This window comes from Dinoponera quadriceps, unplaced genomic scaffold, assembly GCF_001313825.1.
Source record: "Dinoponera quadriceps isolate SergipeBrazil2010 unplaced genomic scaffold, ASM131382v1 scaffold717, whole genome shotgun sequence".
NCBI classification, from domain to species: Eukaryota; Metazoa; Arthropoda; class Insecta; order Hymenoptera; family Formicidae; genus Dinoponera; species Dinoponera quadriceps.
This window is the reverse complement of record NW_014555639.1, coordinates 877,580-900,215: the sequence shown is the minus strand read 5'-3', so window position 1 is coordinate 900,215 and position 22,636 is coordinate 877,580. Positions and strand designations below refer to the sequence as shown.

Here is a 22,636-nt window from a genome sequence, read left to right as displayed (position 1 = left end):
AAACAAGTCTCACTACGTTAGATAGTGTATGCTTTTTCCGGTCGGTTGGCGTCGTCAGAAGCGAATTAATACCAGTGATGTGAAACAGCGCTCTTCCATTCTCTTCCTCGTGAATGACGCGCCGGCACAATATATTATCCTGATAAAAAGAATAAAATAAAATAAAAGTAGAAAAGAATGGCGTTACAGGGGAAACCGGATCTGGAAATTACATCGGTCGGAAGTCACAAAGCTATATTTCATTCAATAAATAAAAGAGAATATTCTTCTTTATAATGTAGCTTGCTTCTATTATGTTAGTCGGACGTGCGAAACGGCTTACAGCCAAAGCATCCCATATAATATTTACAAATACTTTTTAAAAATTGGATGCGTGTACAAATTTTTTCTCGTCTCTGCTGTTAATATTCTGTTGGTTTCGGAATTACTAGTCGAGCAATTTCTCTTTGGTCGTAAAAAATATTCTAGTTTTTGCTCATCTCTCCCGTATTCAACTCATCGTTGCAACATTTTTTATAAATATAATCTCTTTTATTAAATGAACATTTGAGGTGAATTGTACTTAAATACGATGGGACTGATTGTCACGCACTAGAAGACCTCTATGTAATTATGATGTTTTTTACGCACGGAAGCACTGAATGTTGTTCAGCTTTATATATTACACTGTTACATCTTACTAATTTTAATGAAACATTAAAAGATTACATTAAAATAAACCATTTGTCTCGTTTTCTCTACGACTTGTTTTCTCGTTTTCTCTAAAAGACATGCGACAATTAACCCCAAAACACGGGTTACAGGCTGTCATATTTACATGGCATCGTGTATAATTAAATAACACTTTGGTGCATAAATACATACAAGGTTAATCTTTTTTTCTTGGCTCTAAAGAATGTAGCTATATCTTTGCAACGTACACAATATTATGAAATATTGCATACATCGTTTTCCTTGTATCGACGCGTAAAAAGTATAACGACTAGACTCGGTCTCTTCTACAAGGGTGGGAGTTACAGCATGAGGAAAAACGCAATCAGCACAACGTAGCGCAACTTGATGAGTGAGCAAATCGACCAATTGCAGCCGGAAACTTTCAACACAAGTAGTCTTACGTTCCCCGATAATTCTCGATTGCGATTGGTCGACTCGTTTACTGCTTAAGCCCCGCCGCTTACGTTTTCCTGCGCGCTGTGGGTCCTAACGCGATGTTTTCGACGCGCTGAAATCTCAGATAACGTCAGTTAATCTAGGAGGATCAAGCCCACGTAGATAAATCAGATAAGCGCCACCGTTGCTGCGAAGCATGATGATCTAATGACACAATTAATTGCTTGTTTATCGCATCAATCGCTCTTTATCGTGTTACATTACGAAAACAGATCGCGGATATTATTTCCATCAAATCATTCGTTGGTCGTGCGTGCGCGTAACTTGCAGCAGTTACACCGCGTCGTATCGCGGGATATTAGATTATTCTTGCGACTTGTTGGCCGAGCGCGAAAGCATAACTCGTTCTCAGCGCGTCGACGTCAATAAGAATAAGTGAGATAAAATAATAGCGCACGACGCGAGTCGCGTTACATTGAGAATGCCATTTCAAGATTGTTCAGCGACGTTTCAAAGGTTGCGTCGCAAATAGCACCTCCTATCGGCGGTGACATTCCGTTTTATTACTGACGGGAACTTTTATTGCTAGGGAAAAATAATGAAAATATAATGTAGCCCCTTATCTGTTTATTGCAAATAAAATCCCTATCGATAATTGAGACATCCGGACCGGATTGCACGCTAAGCTCCAATAAAACCTTAATTAAAGTCTTTACTAAACGAAAACTCATTAGTAGCTCTAATCATTTTCACTTCTTCCCCCATCTTTGGATATAATGTGATATGATATTATGTGATATGGTGTGGTTTCGCCAGCTGTTAAAATGACAGATCAGCCGAATAAATAACAGACGTAACGTGTGGGCATATCCAGCCACGGTGTGATCAATAATCGTTACAAATAATTAATAACCATGATCGTTATAATGTTCTAATTTAATTTAATTTCGCCTTAATTTTATTTTCGTTTAATTTTGTTCAATTTAATTTCGTAATTTTGCTAACGTTGGTTCTAATGTCAATTTCACTTTCTGTTTATGGGAATTTGGAATTTCTATAGAACGTTTGTATATAGATGTATGAAATAGATGTATGAATAGATGTTTATGTCGTATAACTTTAGGTTAGCTTTCATTAGAGTTTTTTGTTTAATTTAATTTAATTTAAGGTTTATAATGTATGTCACATATGAAATGCGCCGTATGGATATAATGGATTACGAAAATTATAATCTGATTAAAAAATTGTAAACTAAGTTGGAAATCATCCTGAGTCTCAAGGCAAGGATTATGAATAAACAATAATAATAAATAAATAAATAGCCATAATCATTGCGAGTAATTACGAACGATGTGAAAATTAATTATGTATCATGCGGATGATTTAATATTTCAAGATACGAACGATTTAAATAATTTATTATTCACGATGTGAACGATTTGAACAATTGAAATCAAAATAATAAAATGAGTTCTGGTCTAAAGCCGGCTCCACACGATGAGGCAAATGTAGGCGAACGTTAGCAATTATATCGACCACGTATGTTTTAATATGTTATATTATATTACGTACGTTATATTATTACGTATATATTATATTCGCCGAAGATATATGATTAATATCATTGCCAACGTTCGTCTACATTTGCCACATCGTGTGGACCCGGCTTAATAAATGTCATGATATCTTTATTTAAGCGTAGAATCCTCTCTCTTCCTCGCGCGATCGTCTTATTTCACGTTCCTTCATGTTCCTTCGCGCGCGTAGATCAAAAACAGACGAGTCCTTCCAGTTTCCTCGTCGGAACGGCAGATCCTTAGAACTGTCGACAAAGTGTCGACGCGGCGAAATCACGCTCCCGGCTGACGTAACGGCGTGATCGTTCGAACGAGCGTTTCATTCTCCATAATTAAACGGTAGGCAAGGTAGAAGTTATCGATGGCGGCGCATTAAAGGTTTCGCGAACAATTCCCCCGCAATGCCTTTTGCACAACTCGTGATCGGGTCGCGCGTGCGGTTGGGAAACCGCGGGCCCGCCGCGGACGATTTTGTAAATCACGAGGTGTCACGTGCGCGCGTCACAATCTTCGTAAAAAAAATACGACGATTAATGCGGGCCACGTGAGGAATTTCGAGCGCGTCAGAGCGCAAGGCAAACAAACGTGAGGGGGTATCAGATGGGCGCAAGATGAGCTCGTTAAATGCCACTCCGAGCGAGAAGTAAGCCCCGAGCGATAATACTTTCGAAACTTGCATCGAGCGTCCTCGGTTCGCGCGTTCTCGATACTCTCCCGACGTTCAACTCCCGCCACGGTGAAGTCCGTCCGAAAGCACGCGAACGGGGAACAAAAATTCGCCTTTCCTTTTGCAAATGACGAAATCCACTCTCGTGGGAATTTTTATAAACAGGACGAGGTCCCCGCAAGCTCGTGCAAGCCGTGGAGGAATCCGCCAAGTAAACAGCGAGTCATCGACGTGCGGACGCGGCGGTTACACGCTCCTCGGGTTACGACGGGCGCGCGTTCACGGGTTCACCAAGTCTCCTTACCTCCGGACGCGTATTTCGACGTGAAATTTCGTACCGTTCGAAGCCTAAGTCGCGGGCTCGTCGCTTCGAGCGATCCTCCAGACGGATCGCGAGAAAAAAGTCTGTCGGTGAAAAGAGAAGGAAGTAAATACGCCGTATTTTGATACGGACACCTTGCCGAGTGTTTCCGATTTAAGAACTGATCGGAGACTTCGCGAACGTATATCGCGAGAAACGCTCGGGAAAGCATGGGAAAAAGTTAATATTCTAAGGAAAAAATGGGATTTCCCACACGCAGTTTTGTAAAATAAAATTTTGTAATGTAGAAGAATATAAACGAGAGTTTGGACTCTCCCGCTTCCCCTTTGCAGCCATTCGGATTCGTGAGAGAGCTTCGTCGGTTAATCCTGACAGTAACATACCAGGCCTACGAGGCCTATACGCGTTTTCGTTTAACCCCTTCTTTCACGTTTCGTGCAAGGTTCTATATCCTACTTCATTCTTCTGTTGTTCAGAAAAAAGACGAGTTCATGCGACCACTGTTATTATCCAGCCTGATTCAAGGAGATAACTGGTTTCCTGGCGGTAGCCAGTCTACACCAAAATAATAAATAAAAATCAGCAATAAATTCAATAAATGCAAGTAATTTAAAAAATGTAAAAAGTTGTAAAGAAATTTGTAAGAATTGTAAAGAAAGTTGTAAAGAAATAATGATTTTTACAATTTTATGTATATAATTTATTTTTTATCTTTCTTATTAATGCTTTATTAATGCTTTATTAACTCAGTGTCAGTTGAGTTAATAGAAGTACATATATATATACATATACCGCGGGTATTATTATAAATTGTAAATTTCCTACGACTGCATTTTCAAAACAAAATGGTCAATAATTCTGAAATTTTCGTACATGATGTCCTCAACATATCATGGTAGTTATTCCACTAAAGTTTAAAAGTGATTTACACAGAAAAAAGTTCAAGTAAATAATTATTCCAATATTCCTTAGCAAGTTTTTATTTGGATCAAGTTATCCAAGTAAAATATTTACTTGATTCAAGTAAAATTTACTTAATCCGAGTAAAAATTTGCTAAGGAATATTTGAATAATTATTTACTTGAATCTAGAATTTGTTCTGTGTTGAAGAAATTAAGAATAGAACGTTCATCTCAAGGAACACGCATAAAAGTGTCATCTTCAGTTACGAAACGTTGTTATTTCAGCTTCCGGTTGGCCAATCGTTTTCTAACTTTACAGACGCGTAGATAGCACACCGAGGAAGAAATACTCAAGGATTTATTTCACGGATATAAGATTTATTTCACGGAAACAAGGTTTATATCTCAGTGAAATAAATCTTATATCTCAGAAATAAACTTTCAAGTATTTCTTTCTCGGTGTACTTCCACCGATGTGCGACTAAAGTTCAAAAGTATTCCTAAGGAAATGCTTTAACGGGCCGACTATCTTAAAAATCCCGTCGAAACCGCGGGCGCTATTTTCGGAGTTAACTGATCGATCGGTCGACTGATTAATCGGCGTTAAAGTGCTCTCGGCTCGGCATATTCATCTCCCGGAGATGACAAAGTGACCGCCTCCCTTCCCCCTCCGGTCGTTCGGGGCAGTGTACTTCGCGCGCGACTGGAAGTTCTCCACCTCGACGTCTTCTCATGGAAGAATAAGGACCACGTCTCTCTCGAGAGGACATTGCCCATACACACACGCCACTTGTTGCTAGGCGCTCCGAGGTCAACCGTTATGGTTTCCGCCGCGGTCGGGTCGGTTCGACGCCGATTAGATATCCCGGCGGCTCGGATGTCCGAAACTTCGTTTCGCGCGGCGTTACAACCGCCGGCCAGGACTCGTCCGGGAATAGTCCCAAATACATATAAATATATATATATATATATATAAGTTTTCAGACCAATTACGGTTTGAGAACGCAGATAAATATCAGCGCGTTCTTGCTAACTCGACTAACTAAACTCACGTTCCGACGGCATTTTTATTCGAAGGTCGGACTCGCAATCGAAGTTCGGATACTCCGGCGCTCCTCGGGCAAACCAGACTTTCCGGGTGGGACGCAAAAACGACGAGGAAGAAGCCGGGGCAGACCCCGCGTTAGGAATGGTACTTCTTTTTTCTCCTTCTTTCAAAAATCCGCGACCCGACCGCACGATCTCATAAGTTCGAAAGAAAGAGAGAGAGAGAGAGAGAGAGAGAGAGAGAGAGAGACGCGTCCGATTTCTCGCGCCATGCATTTCGCTTTCCTCCACCGACGGAGGAGTACTCGATGCTCGCGCGCTTCGCCTCCGCTAGACGGGCTTTCCATCGGCCAATTGGCCGCGGCAATTGGTAAACCAATTAGAGCCAATTACACGCGTCACATCCTTTCGAAGTGGACGCGAGGCGCGCAAAAAAGCGTCACGACCGTCGAACGTGAAACCTGAGCTCCTCGCGGGAGCGCACGTGGCGCACGCGTGCACCACGTGTACGTGCGTGTAGCATCTCCGAGTCTTCTTCTCTCGTCTCTCTCCCCCTCGCGACCCCGCAACCCTCTTGACCTTTCGTGTACGGCGCGCGAGTCGTCGAATTCGCGGGAATGCGCGCGGATTAAATGACGACGACGTTCACTTGGCATCCGGTGTCTCCGATGAGGAGAGGAGGAGGGGGGAGGAGGGTACGATTTTAACCCTCGACGCGAGTTCTTAGATTGATTAGTTTCGTTTACCGACTCACTTCTGCGAGTAGCGGAGAGAGAGAGAGAGAGAGAGAGAGTTGTAACGCACGTGCAATTGATCTGATGTGCCGCTTGTCGAAAGCGAAACGATATCGCGTCCTCGGATCGGCCGCGAATCGAACATGCGGATTTCACGTGCCGAGTACTGTTAGCTCGAGAGAGAGAACGCTCCTCGTTATTCAGAGTGAACGGAGATACCTCGGACGGACGGACGGACGGAATTACATTTTATCGGATGATGTCACAGCGCGTGCGATTCGGAGATCCGCTTGGCTTTTTTACCGCACCGACCGTTACACAGCACAGTGATTTGAAAGTAAAAGTTTTCGGCTCGAAACTCGGAGTCTTGAAAATCAAAATGATTCTTTACACGCTGAAAATGTCCTTTCAAAGAAGAAATGTAACGATTTTTATGAGATCTAACATTTATCTTACTTTCTTGCTAGATGAATACGAAGTAATTCGTTTTTTTGTGAGTGGTTTCTTCTAAATAGTGTGACATTTCTTCTTTTACGATATTCTTGAACGATTCTTCATCATCCAGACGAGTATTTTTATTTTCTGATTCTTTCTGAATTTCAGACAGAGTCCGATAGAATATTTTATAGGGAATCTAAAGGATGGTAAAAAATATAACAGATTTTATTAGTATAAATGTTGACGATTACTACACAACTTTAATATTTTTCAGAAACTTTAAGAAACTTTTCAAACTTTTCTTGAACTATTGGCAAGAAAACATTTTTCCATTGCAAGGTTACGTTTATTTTAAATATAAATTTAGTTATTATTATTACCTCACTTCAGAAATAAGAAAAACATAACAAAATGTAAAATAACTTATTTCGAAGTTCTTTAAGAGTATATATAGAGTATTAAATATACGGGGATTTCAGACCAACAAGGACAAATTTCCTACGTGAGGACGTAGGATGGATTAAGGCGAACAAAAATGTCTACCATTTTGCAAACAACATGCAAAATTTCGAGTTATTAATTATTGAAGTGGCCATTTAAAGGTTTCTTCAATTAACAACTCAAAAATTTGCACGGTTATTTGCAAAACGGTACAGAACATTTGTGTTCAGAGTGGCCTGTATATAATGTTACAATCAGTATTTAAATTAATATAATATATCGCACAGTTTTGACAGCATACCAGATGTGACTAAAAGTTACCCTCGAGCGAGCGATATTTTCAGCATCACGCATTTACCGATGAGTGATAAAAAATAATAGATAATAATAATTTATAAGACTGCATTTATAACCGCATTCAACTTAAAGTGAAACTTAAAAAAATGAGTCTTGGCCAAGAAATATTTATCTTGGACTGTACAGTGCGGTCGAAAAGAGAAAAGGATTGTAACATGAAGTACTGGTGTAATCGCATAGATTTTTTTGTTTTCCTCGCTTTCTTTCTTCTCTTTTCCGGCTGATATCGCGGAGCGAGCGGATATCGCGAGTGGAGCACCGGCCACGGACGAGTTATCTTTTGCGCTTTCGAAAACGCTTCCCGACACGCCTAACACGTGACTGCCACTCGAGCGCTCGTTAATCCGATATGACATTAATTAGCGATTAACCCGACGATAATGTAAATGTTTTCGCGCGATTGTTTATGATCGCCGATCGCGATAATTGCCGCCTTGCGTCCTGCGGAGTTAACGAGCGGGCGAATTTGCATTAAGACACACGTGATTCGCGGTGACGCAAGTGTCACATCGTCGATGACGTGTGGTGTGCCTTCGTTAGCGATTAATATCGATATGCAATAATTCATCAGCGATTCGACGCGCATCGGGCGATTACACGCGACTTGAGCAAACATCAAGGAGCGCGAGTGAAGCCGAGATGAGAACTGCAGCGACGATCGATCGATCGAAGCGGCTTTTGATTAACGGCATATCAGCGCGCTCATTTGCGCAATCGATCTTTCGTGAAGCAACATCGCGCGACGTTTCGGACGTTACTGCGACGAAGTAACAGCACTTTGTGATAAATACCACTTTTTAAATCCCGAGTATTACGTACGTAATTTTGCGAGTCAAATTTTCACTCTCGAGTGATCGCTTACCTACAGAGAATAAGATTTCTTCGGATTTAACGCAGATTCCTTAATTGAAACCAATTTTGAAAGGGAGGAAACAAACACTTATAAATAGACACTTTTACATGTCAATGTCGGATTGTACATTTTTTGAAATTTCGTTTCCTGAAATATAAATAGCGAAGCACACGTGAAACGGTAAGGTAATAAATTAATGCAGCACGTCGATATGCTTCTCGGTTGTAAAATTCTATAGTTTGGAAGACTCGGAAATGTCGGTTCTTTTTGCAATTTCTTCGTACTTTTCAGTTTCTTTCTCTTTCTTATCTTCTTTGAAAAAAGGTAAATGCGTCGGGTTTTAACCGAACACAGTGCGTTTTTCGAAACAAATTTTTTCTACTCTTGGAGCAGGAACCGAAAAAATCCGGGAGAGAGAATCCATTATTTTCCAAGTTTTTAAAACTATACAAAATTTTACACCAATTTTCAATTCCTAATTTCATACTAACTTTGCCCTAATTTTTAATTCCATCCTANAAAACCCCCCCCCCCCCCGTGTAGGATTCTTGTTAAAGCGTCCCCCTTTCCAGTCGTCATCCGAATTGATCGCGATCATTCGCGCAATTGGTCTTTCGTGAAATAGCGTCGGCACTTGAGACGCCATTGCGACGAAGTAACAGTCCGCTCTAATATCGTTTTCATCGATCTTCGCGCACGTAATTCCCCAAGTCCCTCTCGGCACGTGCCTCGGGAAGGAATTTTTCATCACGCGCTCTTAACATAAATTTCGAGATGTCTCATCACCAGCGCCCCTTCCGTGGGCTTCTTATTTGTGCGCATTCCTCTTTCCAGACTCGTCAGTCGAATCGGCCGTCCCGGCCCCTCGCGATTCGCGGGACGTCAGCGCGGCGTGGAGAACGCGCGCTGCGGAATTTTGTAATCCCCACGTAATCGCACGGCCGGATGCCAGGAGCGCGAGTAACAAACGATACGCTCGTCGAAAAGCGGCGTCTTACCGAATGTTCCGTGTGTGCCAAAGACGGGCGTGTGACCGTCACGTGGCAGCCGGGAAGCCGTCGTCGCCGCAGCTGGCCTTTATTGTCGCGTTTCGTCTCGAGACCGGAGGTTAAGCGACAATTGAACCGCGGGAGGCGGCTCGCGTTAATAGGACGCATACGACCGATACGATAAACACCGTGGGGTCGTTTCCGCCGAACAAAGATGGCTGATATCGAAGGGGAAAGAAAACGATAAAAACCGACGGTCGAATAATCGATCGATACGAAGCCCCGTTTTATGATTCTTACCGATCGACCGATCGCGTCTTGAAAACTTCGCGGATCAGCCATCGATCTCTCATCTCTTCGCCACTATTTCCTCCAATGAATTATTAATAATAATATTCAGTGACCTTTACGAACTTACTTGTGAAAGAAAGGGAGAGAGCGCGTCGTACTATTTAAAAAGTAAAAGTCCGACGCCTGAACGTGCCGCCATTAGTCACGCACTGCGACCTCGATTCGCTGATGGCGGCTCCTAGCGGAGACAGGGGAACTACACTCCGAGGTGGTAACCGATTCATAGGTGAAACGATTTCAGAGATAAACCCATCTCGCGCCATCTAGCGGTGATGCGAGGGAAAGCTGGGTCTTCGAAAGGTGGATAACCGACTACCGAGTGTTGTCTACGCTGGGTTTGAATACCGGCTAAACAAGGTTCGAGTCTCGGCTGAACGATTCGTTTGCTTGAATTCCGTAATCTCCGCTACGAGCCGCCACTGTGTTATCGACGAACCGGGTGGCAGGTCGTGTCAATTACAAGACAGTCGGGCTTTTACCTTCCAAGTAATGCGAACTACGCCTAACCTAAAAACGGGTTAGAGGATTAATTTTTTACTTTTAAACAATACGACTCAACGGCTGGAACTGGAATTGTTGTATCCCCGAATAACGCCGATGAGCGGCAGGTAAGAGGTATTTCTATTTTTAAACCGTACGATTCAACAGTGGGACAGAGGACCGCTTTGTTTTTTAATTTTACGATCGAAGACAGAGGCTGAATAATAAGCTTTCGCTTTTGAAAATAACGAGAAGTTGATGACAGAATTAACGAGAATAATATCAGGCGCGTTTTGCAACTCCCACCAATTACCGACGAGCGCGGAATATGACGTGATTAACACCCGCGCGGAGGTGGAGCGCGAATGACGTTTATCGCGAATCGATAATCGAGACGTGAGTTATATTATCGGCTCGCGAATGGAATGGCGCGCACTTTATCGCGGCGCAATCAAACGACTCGAGAGTTGATATTCCGATACTCCGTTAGCAGGCCTGGAATTTGCAATAGTACAGAATACACAGTACGTATATCCTGCTGTTTCTAGATAAAACAATGGAATTGAACGCAACGTAATTCACGAAGATTGAAAACAGCCGGGCGATTCCATCGCGTCGAGAAATTCAGAGATACTCGGAGATTTAAAGCATCGCCGATATCTCTCACGGACGATGCTCTGCGATTAAAAAAAAATATCAGCAATATTTATTAGCGATCACGAATATACTGGGTGTTCCCTAACACGCGGGATCTACAGGAGTGGACAGGAAACACAAAAGCAACAATAAAAATAGGTCATATAAACGCCCGTGTCATAATTTGACTTTGTTTCAGAATTATTAATGGTTGAAAATGGCCGTGTTTAGAGGATCCTTTAATTAATAACTCAAAAACTTGCGCGTTATTTGCAAAATGGTACAGAACTTTTTTTGTTCAGTGTGAATTATTCAAACACAATCTACAAGTATATGACAGATGTTGTACATTGTAACGACAGACATCGGTATATCGAACCTTGAGCCTCGAACTTTGTACCTGTCGCTAGATACAACATCTGCCACATATTTGCAGATTAGGTAACTTTGAACAGAAAAATGCCATTTTGCAAGTAATACGCAAATTTCCGAATTATTAAATAAAAAGGCCTTTACTCATAGTTCAATCATGAATAATTCTGAAACAAGGTCAAACGGGACGCATGTTTGTGTGAACTTGTTTTATCGGTTTCGTGTTTCCTGTCCACTCCTAAACTGCACGGAGGCAACAAATTTTGTTAGAACAGCAGGTGTTTGTCAATATAGTGACGGCGAAGAAATATTTATTTAGACAGCGAAAAACTTGTTTGGACTGCGTAAAGATTTGTTAAGAGTGTTAATTGTCCACAAATCCAGCAAATAGAAAATCAACAAATTCGTTTTTATTCAGTCATCGTCATTATATTGACAAACATTTGTTGTTCCAGCGATATTTGTTTCCTCCGTATGGATACCACGTGATAGGAAACACTCTGCATACTGTCGAAGATCTCGAAACTCTTATCTGATTGTACCTGCGATCAGCTGCCTCCTCCGACGATGTCAGAAGCGAGACAGTAGACGCGGAGACGATTTTTGTAATCTGGTCCGCGATAAAGGACTTATGAAATCGTTTCGATTTGATAAGACAGGCTTATAAAACGCGTCGTTAAACTGCCGCTATCAATCCGACATATCGCGCGCATATGCAAGACGATTAGGTGTAAGCACAGCTGTCTGAGCCTATGAAAACTTAAACGCGATTTTAAGGATCGCCTCTCCGCTGATATGCTGGACTGATAACGCACTTTTTCGCGGTACATTTCCTGTTTTATCTGCAACAAGGCGGTTTTGCCGACGGAAAAACACATCGCGCGGACATAAATTCTCGCTCACGGGAAAATCCTCTCTCTCTCTCTTTCCCTCTCTCGGTCTCTCTCCCTTATTCTCCCTTCTCTCAGCGCGTATTCGCTCACAACCGTGTCGTTATGATAATTCGAAACTGTTGAGAATCCTGCAGAGAACTTGCCGCTAATGCGTGAGGAAAAATTAATTGCAGACGCAAATCTTGAATCTGTATTCGCTTTTACGAAAAAAGAGAAGAGAAAGAGAAAGGGAAGAAAATAAAATATATAAAACACTTGTGTTGATATTTGAAGAAAAATGAGTGCCGATAAGAGTCTCTGCACGGATTTTATAGTGCTTCAAGATAAGTTATAGTTTTAAAAGCTCGAAAAAACCGGTTTTTTTTTCTATTTCTCCACGGATTCCTTCGGATCTTTTCCAAAGGTAGGAAAGTTCGTTTAGAAAAATTTATGAAGTTAATATGTTATATGATATAATATGTAAAACGAAAGGTTAATATATGCAGTTACATAATAAATACATACATAAATACAAACATAAATTAATTTCATTTGACTTATAATTTTGAAGTTTCGGAAAGAAACATTATCTTCCCCGCGAAAATAATTAAATGTGGCGGATTTTAATCGAATACACGCGAATTTTCCTAAACGAATTTTTCTGCCCTCGGGAAAGAAACTGGAAAACTTCGCGGGAAAACGGAAAAACCCCGATTATTTTTAACTACAAGATAGACGGATAAGGAAAGAATGAGACAGAAAAAGATCAGAGAAGAAAAAGGAAGGGTAGGGAAAGGGGGGGGGAAGATTTTTCAGCAGCGGTGTTTCTCAGAAGAGAAGACCGAACGCGGAAGTTTCGCGCGTCTTCCGTGCCTCGGGACAAGGCGCGCATTTCGACAATTACCGTGCAATTACCGGCTCCTTCGGTTGTTTGTTGAACTTCAATTCGCTCGGGGGCCTATATATCTATCATTTGGAGAGTTATGTCATCCTCGCGCACAACCGTGCCCCGTCCGCGCGTTCGCGCTTACATAAACTCCTTTTCTCTCTCTCTCTCTCTCTCTCTCTCTCGGTGCAAAAGTCTGTGAGAAATCAGTTCCTACGGCGATTCGGCGTGACTCATTGTTCGGTGCGCGCGCGCGCGCGGAGCTAACAACGCAAAAAGCCCACGTGCTGTACCGGTTATATCTGTGTTCGCGCGTACGTGCAGCAACGCCCGGCCGTTACCACTATGACAGGTGCTCCGCGCGCGCGCGCGTCATCGTGATACAAACTACATTCGCTGATCTTTATTTACGCGGGATTGAACGCAAGTCTGCGCGCATTCGCGGAAAGAATTATCTTCTCGACGCTTGCGTCTCTCCCTCTCTGGTCTCTTTGTCCTTCTCTCTCTCTCTCTCTCTCTCGCTCTCTTTCTCCCCCGAGCGCGAATTAATCACTCACTGTCGCGGGTTAATGACAGAATTGCTCGAGACACACCTGCGACCGGCGCGCAAACGATGATCCATCGTGAAGCAGTATCCTTCATACTTTGGATACTCGGGGATACATTAACGAGCTTATCATGAACTAACGGCGAGGACGATGACGACAAAGACGAAGACGATCGCGAGTACATCAATCGGCGGATTGCGCGCCGATAATATTATAGCATCAATCTCACCGCTCACTCGGAAACTGGACCAGTCGACCATGGACCAAATCTCCGACGAACATGGCCGACGAAATGTCTCCTCACGAATTCCCCGGTCTTCGCGTACGTACGTACGTCCGTTCGTACGTTCGTTCGTATCCCAGTAAACACCAATTAACAGTAATGTTAATAACAACGTTGTCGTTTCCCATTCAACGTTGTTACATACCGCGCATGTTATATTGCAGTTACATTGTTGAATGAAAGATTATTATTATAGTTTAAATTATAGTTTATGTTATAGTTAAAAGAACTGGTTTTTCCGAGCTTTAAAACTATTATTATTATTATTATTATTATTATTATTATTTGTAGTTAAAACAAGTTTTCCCTCGAAAAGAAATCGAAGAAATCGCAGGAAAATTGAAAAAAAACCGTTTCTTCCGAGCTTTTAAAATTATATTATTTTATTAAGTAAACCAAATAATGTAGCTTTTTTCTTTCTTACAATACAAAAAGTAAATAACACATTTAATTTAAAGAAACGATATAATATAAACAAGATTTACGATTTAACGAACATGCCTGTTGGTTTGTTTCTAAGCATATCTTGCGATATATTGAACAAATCAATAATATTAGAAAAGTCATTACCTGACATGCACAGCCGGCTAATAGATTTAAAGGTAGCGATAAAGCGTTTTATGAAATGAAATGGAGAGAAGCGGATACTTCCTGAGACATCTATCAGGGACATTAAGCCACACGAGCGCTAGAATATGAGGGCTATCGATGTTGCCATTAATTATATTATACAGGGTGCCCCAGACTAACAGGAACAATCAAACAATTTGTAAGGACGTAGGACGGATATTATTACTTAAATATTATCGAAAAATAAAAAGAAATTTACAAGTGACAGCTATTTATAACAGCTGTTGTACCTAACGACAGATTCAAGATTCGAGGTCCAAAATTCAATATACTGATACCTGTCACTAGGTACAACAGGTATCATTGGTAGATTAGGTCACTCTGAAAAAAAAGCCCTGTACCATTTCGCAACACGCCAATTTTTCAGATATTCATTAAAGAACCAATGATTATTTTCAATAATTAATAACTCGAAATTTTGCGTGTTATTTGTAAACCGATAGAGGGTTTTCTGTTCACTCAAATTTGTCTTATGCCCTCACAAAATTTGTCCCTGTTGGTCTAGAACACCCCGTATAAATATAATAGGTCGAAAATAATCTGTCCGTGCTCTAAGAATGAAATACACATCTCACGTTCAACTGGCCGACAGTCATGAAAGAAAATTGACACGCCCTATAACGGAACTCAAACAGCGGAGAAAATGATGTACCTGTTCAATTGGTGTGTATCGATTAATTAAATATGGAGACCACATGACATTTCCATACTCCAGATAGTCGAAGCAAGATAAAGTATAATAATTGCAATGTATTTGCGTTATAAAAATATTTGCCCTAACATATATATTATAACATCGATGTAATGTTACTTTTAATTGGTGTTCACTGGGACGTATTTTCACCCTTCTGCCGTGCGAGGGGCGAGTGAATTCGCCGGGGGATTTCGGGGAGAAAGACGAGTCACGTCTGCGGGAAGCGGTCGATTGATGAGAAAGGCTCCGAGAAATTACGCCGTTATATGCTCGCGCGTTCTTGCGATTCGCGCCGAGCGCGCTGCGAATTAAAATTGCAAATACCGACGCCTTGCGTGTATATCCGAGACGATTAGGAGGAAATCTCGCGTTAGGTCACGAGATACCTGACGTTGTCGCCCGAGCGCGGCGAGGAGGGCAATTTTCCTATCTGCGCTTCGGCGTTCGCTCGTGTTCGCGCTAAAGGATCGGAATTAAGTTTCAGCGGCGTGTCGGAAGCGCGTTGCGTGGATGCAACAACCGGTTGCATTCGGTGACACGGTGGAGGGGGGTCAGACGATCGGACGTTGTTACGCAAGACCGGGGAGAGACGGAGGAAGCCGGCAAATAACGCGAGTTACTCGCGAAGACCGTTTGATCGTGGAATTCGGTCGAGAGGGAAAAAGATCGCTATTATAAATATTCATTTGGCGCGTGAAAAGCGAAAGTTCAGATCGGAGAAGAAGATCGAGAGAGAGAGAGAGAGAGAGAAGATTCCGCGACGGAAATATTCACGAGCGGTCGCGTCGTCGCCGAGGGCAGAATCGATTCCAGTTCGGTGGAGTTTGTCGAAAAATTCGAAGCCTCCCGAAAGACATCCGAGTTTCACTCACCGGTGTCGTTTTCGTGCCCTTGATGCCCATCTCCCACATCCTCGGTGGCTGTGGAAAGTGCTGCAACAGATAAGGAGCCGAGTGAGATCAGGACGTGACCGCCGTTTTACATTGCGCGCTTCGGGAGGGAGAGGCGGCGGAGGAGGGGGAGTGGGGGACCGAGCGGAGGGCGCGATTATTAATGCGGGTCACGTCGTAAAGTTACGTGCCCTCGAGGCGATCGCGACCTTCCCCGTTGAGGGACGGACATTAAACTATAAGCATTAACTATAGCCCGCCCGGCGACAATTAACCCTTTGACTGTCGGAGTTATTTATGCGACGTGACCTCCGATTCCTTCCACTCCGGGGTGGAGAAGGGTGAATACGGAATTAGGCTCTCTCTCGCGTGGCCACGCGCGAGAGAGCGTTACGATTACTCGCACGAATGACGAATTTTTGTCTCAGCGCGTGCTCGCCAGACTCGCCGGGTAATTTTCAATTTTACGCGCACACGACATTGTCGTCATGCAAACAGCCGCCGTGCATCACTTATCGTTCCTCACGCGAGACTGCACACAGAGCGGAGCGATTACTGTTACTTAAATATCGTCGAAGAATCAACATAATTTTACCGGTAATAACAACTAGGTAAAAATGAAAAAGTTTATACTTACAGAAGGTATTCGAAATGATGACCATTATTGATATCATTAGTGATTTCTGTTAGACAAATTTTCTTCCTACTGCGTATAAGGTATACGCAGAATAAGAAAAGACGAGAGAGGAAATAGCTGTTGTTCAATTATCTTTGAAAAATAAAAATATTTTACCGACAACGAAATTAAGGTGAGAAAAAGTTTACACTTATAAAAGGTGTTCGAAGTGATAACCATTATTGATTATCAATGTAATTTCTATCAGATAAATTTTTCTCCCACTGTCATATTTCGAAGACATTCAACGCGGTAATTAGTTATTGCATCAACCTGTACGTGCAACTGTTTTGAAAGATATTTCACTGTATCGTGTTACTATAACTAACGCAAAAAATCTAAACGATTCTTTTTCTCTTATCTTATTCACACGGTTGTTTGTAATAGGACGCGATATCATCGTTCAATTAAATTTCGCAAGAACATCCCATTATCTTTTCTATTCGATTAATTACATATCTATGTGCGCGTTATTATCGCGCCTTCGACAATAGCGTCGTCGCCACTTTTCTCCGTAGGACGGTCGTCAGCGAAATGTCGCGAAAGTAGGAACAATGCTCGTTGTGCAGGAGATGCGCAGAGAAAGAAAGAAAGAAAGACAGAGAGAGAGAGAGAGAAAGAGATGTGTCGCGTCGGGTTCTCCTACGAGTATTTGCTCAATTACAAGACGCGTACTTTCCGCCACTTATTCTCGATTGTTATTTACGCGATAGCCGCGCGCGCGCGCGGCGAACTCGCGCGTTCTCGCCCGATCAATCCCACGCGGTGATTGGAGAACACGAGTTTGCTCGCTGACCCATTAAGCCTGCAACCTGTTCTAAGACAGGCCTGCGTCGCGCAGGTAAGCAATACCATTCCGGAGGTTTCCTCCAGCATCTCCCGTCGCCCGAGTAAGATCGATCGTGAATCGAAGAAACGATCATGAGTCGCCGGAGAGACCGGCGACGAATGCCGCGAAAGACGGTGAAAAGTCCAAAGGAACACTTCGGAGGCATCACGCGGCGATAAGCGTTAGATATAGTAGAGAGAAAAAAGATAACTATATGTATATTTACACATCGTCAAGTAAACAGAAAGTAAAATTGATTGCGCTATTGACACGTAAATGTGATTCCCCCAAAATTTCCTGAATCTTTCAAGTTTTTAATTTTTTAGTTTCCCAAGTTTGGCCCCGACAAATAAAAATGATGTGTTTTTTTTTTTTAGTTTATGAACTGCTGAATCTGATTCTGACCATTGGAAAATTTTAATTCCTCGGGAAAATATTAAAATCGGCATATTAAATAAATTAAATGTATTAAATATATAAGAAGCTATTATGAGAATAGTATATTAATGAAAGTGTAAAATTATAATAAAATAAACAATATTTAGTGAAAATCGGCTGATATAGGAACAACACATATTAATACATGAAAAAGGTCTTATTCGATCAGAATGAATCTTGACGTTTAAAAATATTTTTTGCGTACATCTTACAATTTCCAGTAATAAAATACTACAATAGTAAAATATTTTTAATGAACGGAAATCTATATATTATACATAAAAGAATATATAAGGAAAAGAAAATATTGAGAAGAAATAAAAGGAACAATTATTCTTATTCAGAGTCACTCTGATTATCAGCATATCATTCTGAAACATTTCTGATAGACGAGCTGAGCAAAACTATTAGAGATGATAGCATTATCATACTACTAACTAGCAGGAAAACAAATGAATACATTTTCGTAAAACTCGATAATAATAATTTATTACTAAATGTTTAATAGCTTCATATGCTGATTTTAATACTTTCCCGTCAAATGAAAATGTTTTAAAGGTCAGAGTCAGATTCAATAGTTCAAAAAGTACAAAAAACATACTGCATTTACTTGCCATTCCGGAGGTTAAAATCCACTTATTTTATCCATTGTTCTTTATTAATTTTTCTAAATTTTCCAAGTTTAGAAATATTTGAAAATCCTCTTTAATTTCTTCACAAAAATCCGGAAGTATAAAAAAGATACCGCGGATCAGAGTTGGGTTATTCGGATATGTTTATATTTAATTGATATTTAAATAAATTTTTATTTCTTATTTGTTTTATTCATTGTGTTATTTGTTTCTTCGATTTGATTATTCGTCACTTATTATTCGTGTTATTATTATTCGCGTGCGCCCATGTATGTACGTGTATGTGAACTCATATTTCATCATATTATTATACCAGCCATATATTAAAGCAGTTTTTAATAGAAAAAATACTCCTTTGTTATATCTATAAAATAAACAGAGAAAAACAAGAACAAATAATAAATGATAAATAATAAATAATTCGAATAACGAATAATATGAATAACGAATAATGCGAATAACGAATAAATTATTTGTATATTCATTTAAATAAATTATTTGAATGAATATCATTATTTGGCTCCTCTGAATAAAAGTATTACTTACAAATTTATTTATTATTTATTTGTTCAAATATATATAAAATTTTCCCAAGTTTGCCGCGGATAAATAATTCCAAGAAAGAGAGAAAGAGAGAGAGAGAGAGACTCGGCCGGAGCGCGAACATGATTGGAAAGGGGGAAAATGTGCGGCGGGCACGCTCGCGGCGAAGGAAAAGTAAACACCTCGTGAAGCCTCGAAGACCGCTCCGTCGTCTGGTGCGTCTCGATGTATCGGAACATCCGCGATCTCTTTTAGACGCGTACGCGCGATTTATCGGCCGGCGATGGAAAGCGCGTTAAAATTGACCGCGCGGGTACTGAAGAAAGTCAGTGTTAAACGTCGTACTCTCACTATGATATAACGAGAACGGACTTAGCTCGGTGCATCCTGCGCTGAGTACACTCGGGTGTCCCCAAACGAGCTCATTAGGTGCGCTTGTTGTTGATCAAGCCGCTTCATTCGGCCGAAAGCAGCGTCCGCGTGGCCCGATGTAATCGTCGGGACGTGAGCGCGTGAACATCTCCGAATATCGCACCTATTGCACCTGACGTCACGGCTCGATACACGCGCACGTGACCGCCGCCGTGACAGCCGGGCGTGTCAGCAAATCGCATGCTAATCGCGCTAATTAGCGAATCCGAGACTCGAGCGCGGATACGACCTACGCGCGCGCGCGCGCGTGACGATGTTTTAAACGGCGGAATTATTTGCCACTACATATGGAATGCCGATTACCACGGAGTCGACGTGAGCCGATCCGCGACTTCTCGCGGGACTCATGTCCGAAACAGCGAATTTTCGTTGTTTGAGAAACTGAACAATCCTGTTGAGTCAAACATTGATTTCTTTATTCCAAAAGGCAAATTTGTTTCAATCAAAGAAATGTTAAGTCCAAAGGAATCTTTTTCCCCATGTAGAAAGAAAGAAAAAGAGCGTCGCCATGTTTACATTATACGGCATACAGTGATGCGGAAACGCATACTTTCAAAAATTATATTACTTTCTTATCCCAGAAGCAAGATTTATAATTTAAAATTATTATTATAGCGAATATAGTCGTCAAAATATGAAGAGCACATTCAAAGTTGAATATTATTTTCCGCTGTGATACTCCGAAAATAAACGCAAGAAGAATAAGAAACCATGAAGTACATAACATATTCAGACTCTTAAATGTTATTTTTATAGCGAGACCCGATTAAACATTAAACTGAAAATTCTCCATTTTATTTGCGTCATAGGAGCCACTATGTAGCACGTCATCGTGGCGGAAAGAGACGTGCAATATAAAGTGTGCTCTTCGCATTTCAATCGCTGTGTTATATAAATATTGAGATCTTATTACAGGCGCGAGTCAAGGTGTACAGTCAAGGCACGTTAGCCAAATGGAATCTTAATTTGAGAATCAACTGCGAAAAGCGATGTGATCGTCGGCCGTTTAATATTTAAAGTTAGACATATTAATTATTCATTGTCGCGCGCGCGCGTTCGGATCGTTCTCAGAACACACCTCGGCATCTTCGTCTCGCGAAGGTCAGAAACTGCGCCGCTATCAGTTGCAATACTTTACGGATGCACGGGCCGAACGTGTCGCAAAGTAGCCAATTACATTATGACGTATGCAAATGAAAGGCGACTGTAACCGCACGGCGGTGTCCCCGTCAACTTCCTGCTGTTCACTCTTGTGGTATCTCTCTCGCCTCTCCTCTCTCTCTCTCTCTCTCTCTCTCGCCTCTTGTCTCCCTTCGCTGAACGATCTCGCGCGGCAGCCGCCCTCTTCTTGCCTGTGCGTCCATAAAAGCCTTCGAAGCGAGCGATGACACTTCGCAAGCGGACGCGGCCGAAATATTGCGAGCGTGGCGTAGGAAGAAAAAGAAGTACGATAAAAAACAGGAGAGAGAAAGAGGGAGAAAGAGATAGGTAGATAGATAGATAAATAGATGATGACTTTTATTGTCGCTCTAAAACAGAAGGCGCTCTAAGAGCGTTTTACTTTGAAAGCCTCGATTAACGCTATTTTGTGAAATTGTTTAATTACAAAGTGAATTTGTTCGTCTGTATTGTAACAACACAGTGCTAGTAATAGTGAATAATGATTACGAACGACGGAAGGAAAAATGAGAGAAGTGAATAATACGAGTGGTAAGCAGGTTTAGCGCGTCATTTGATTTTCACTCAGCTGTCGCAAGTACAAATCCTGTTTAAAGATGCTCGTGCCATGGAGAAGACAATTTTGCTGGAACAGCAAACTGTTCATTAATATAGTGACAGCAAAAAGATTTGTTTGGACAGCAAAAAGACTTGTTAAGAGTATTGATTTTTGGTTTATGCAACTAAATTTTACCACAGTTACAAGCACAGTTGCTGTAACAGCAAAATTATTTCTTCCAAGTGTCAAGCAAATCTTTTTGCTGTCATTATATTAATGAACTTTTTGTTCACATTTTTTTCTCCGTGTAGACTCTGTAATTGAGAGTTTATAAAAAGTTCTCTGTAATTGAGAGTTTATAAAAAGTTCCATAATGAGGCGATCATATCCTGAAAATAATTGACATGTACAACTTTGACACTAGGACAGCTGCAGAGAGAAGAAGGAAGAAAAAGAGAGAAAGAGAGAGAAGGGGGAGGAGGGGACAGAAGAAAAACACTGAGAAAAAGATTTCTTCAAATTTAGTAAATTTTATTGCATCCAAATAAATGTCATCATTGGTATGCTCTAAAGAAACTAATGTTTCGATTAATAAGTACGATTGTTAGACTTTTCAACGAATACGTATCTTGATCTTAAATAAAAAATTTGTTTCAAACGAAAGATAATTTTTCTTATAAAGAAATTCTTTGTTTCATTTTACATATTTATTGTAACCAAATAATGTTTTATTCGGTTAAAAGATATTATTTCAAATAATAGCCTTCTTTCAATTAAATAATAAAGTTTCCCCGAATGAGACAATAAAATTTTTATTCAAACAATTAATGTTTTGTATATGTTGTTCTTATGAAACACATTTTAGTCAAATAAACAGAAACACTAAATCTAAAGAAACCTTTTTCTCTGCGTAGAAAAAAAAGAAGACACGTGGCATTTAAATGCCCGATTATTTTCTCGGAGACATTACGGTGCGCTCGCGCGCGTTCTGAATTTATGCTGAATATAGCTTAGACTGACTGACTGATATTTGGACATTTGACGGGATATTCAACTTATTTAAACATTTGTACACCTGGACATCTCAATATTGTGACATCTTTTCGCACATCAAGAGGCCATTTAGACCGAGGCGCGTTTGGACAATTCATTCTTTCTCTTCTTTTTATATTTATTTTTCTCCCTTTTCTAGATATTTGGCTAACCTTTGGACGTTGAACGCTCGGACGCTCGCTCGTGACGAGCGTTCGCGCTTGGTCGTTATTTTGACAGTTGGACACTCGAATATCG

The 22,636-nt window shown here is 41.1% G+C and overlaps 1 protein-coding gene and 1 long non-coding RNA gene across 12 annotated transcripts in view; one reads left to right on the top strand and one right to left on the bottom strand.

Moving 5' to 3' along the window:
- LOC106745013 overlaps positions 1–22,636 on the bottom strand; it is a 106,161-nt gene that overhangs the window by 39,307 nt on the left and 44,218 nt on the right. For all 11 annotated transcript variants that reach the window (XM_014620217.1, XM_014620215.1, XM_014620224.1 and 8 more), the window contains one exon: positions 16,062–16,121. In XM_014620217.1, coding sequence (XP_014475703.1) covers positions 16,062–16,121 — 60 coding nt within the window. The remainder of the gene's footprint in view (positions 1–16,061; positions 16,122–22,636) is intronic.
- The window catches only part of LOC106745017, a 45,669-nt gene continuing 33,216 nt past the window's right edge, over positions 10,184–22,636 (top strand). The window contains exon 1 of the long non-coding RNA XR_001374502.1: positions 10,184–10,396. This is a non-coding gene — a long non-coding RNA (uncharacterized LOC106745017). The remainder of the gene's footprint in view (positions 10,397–22,636) is intronic.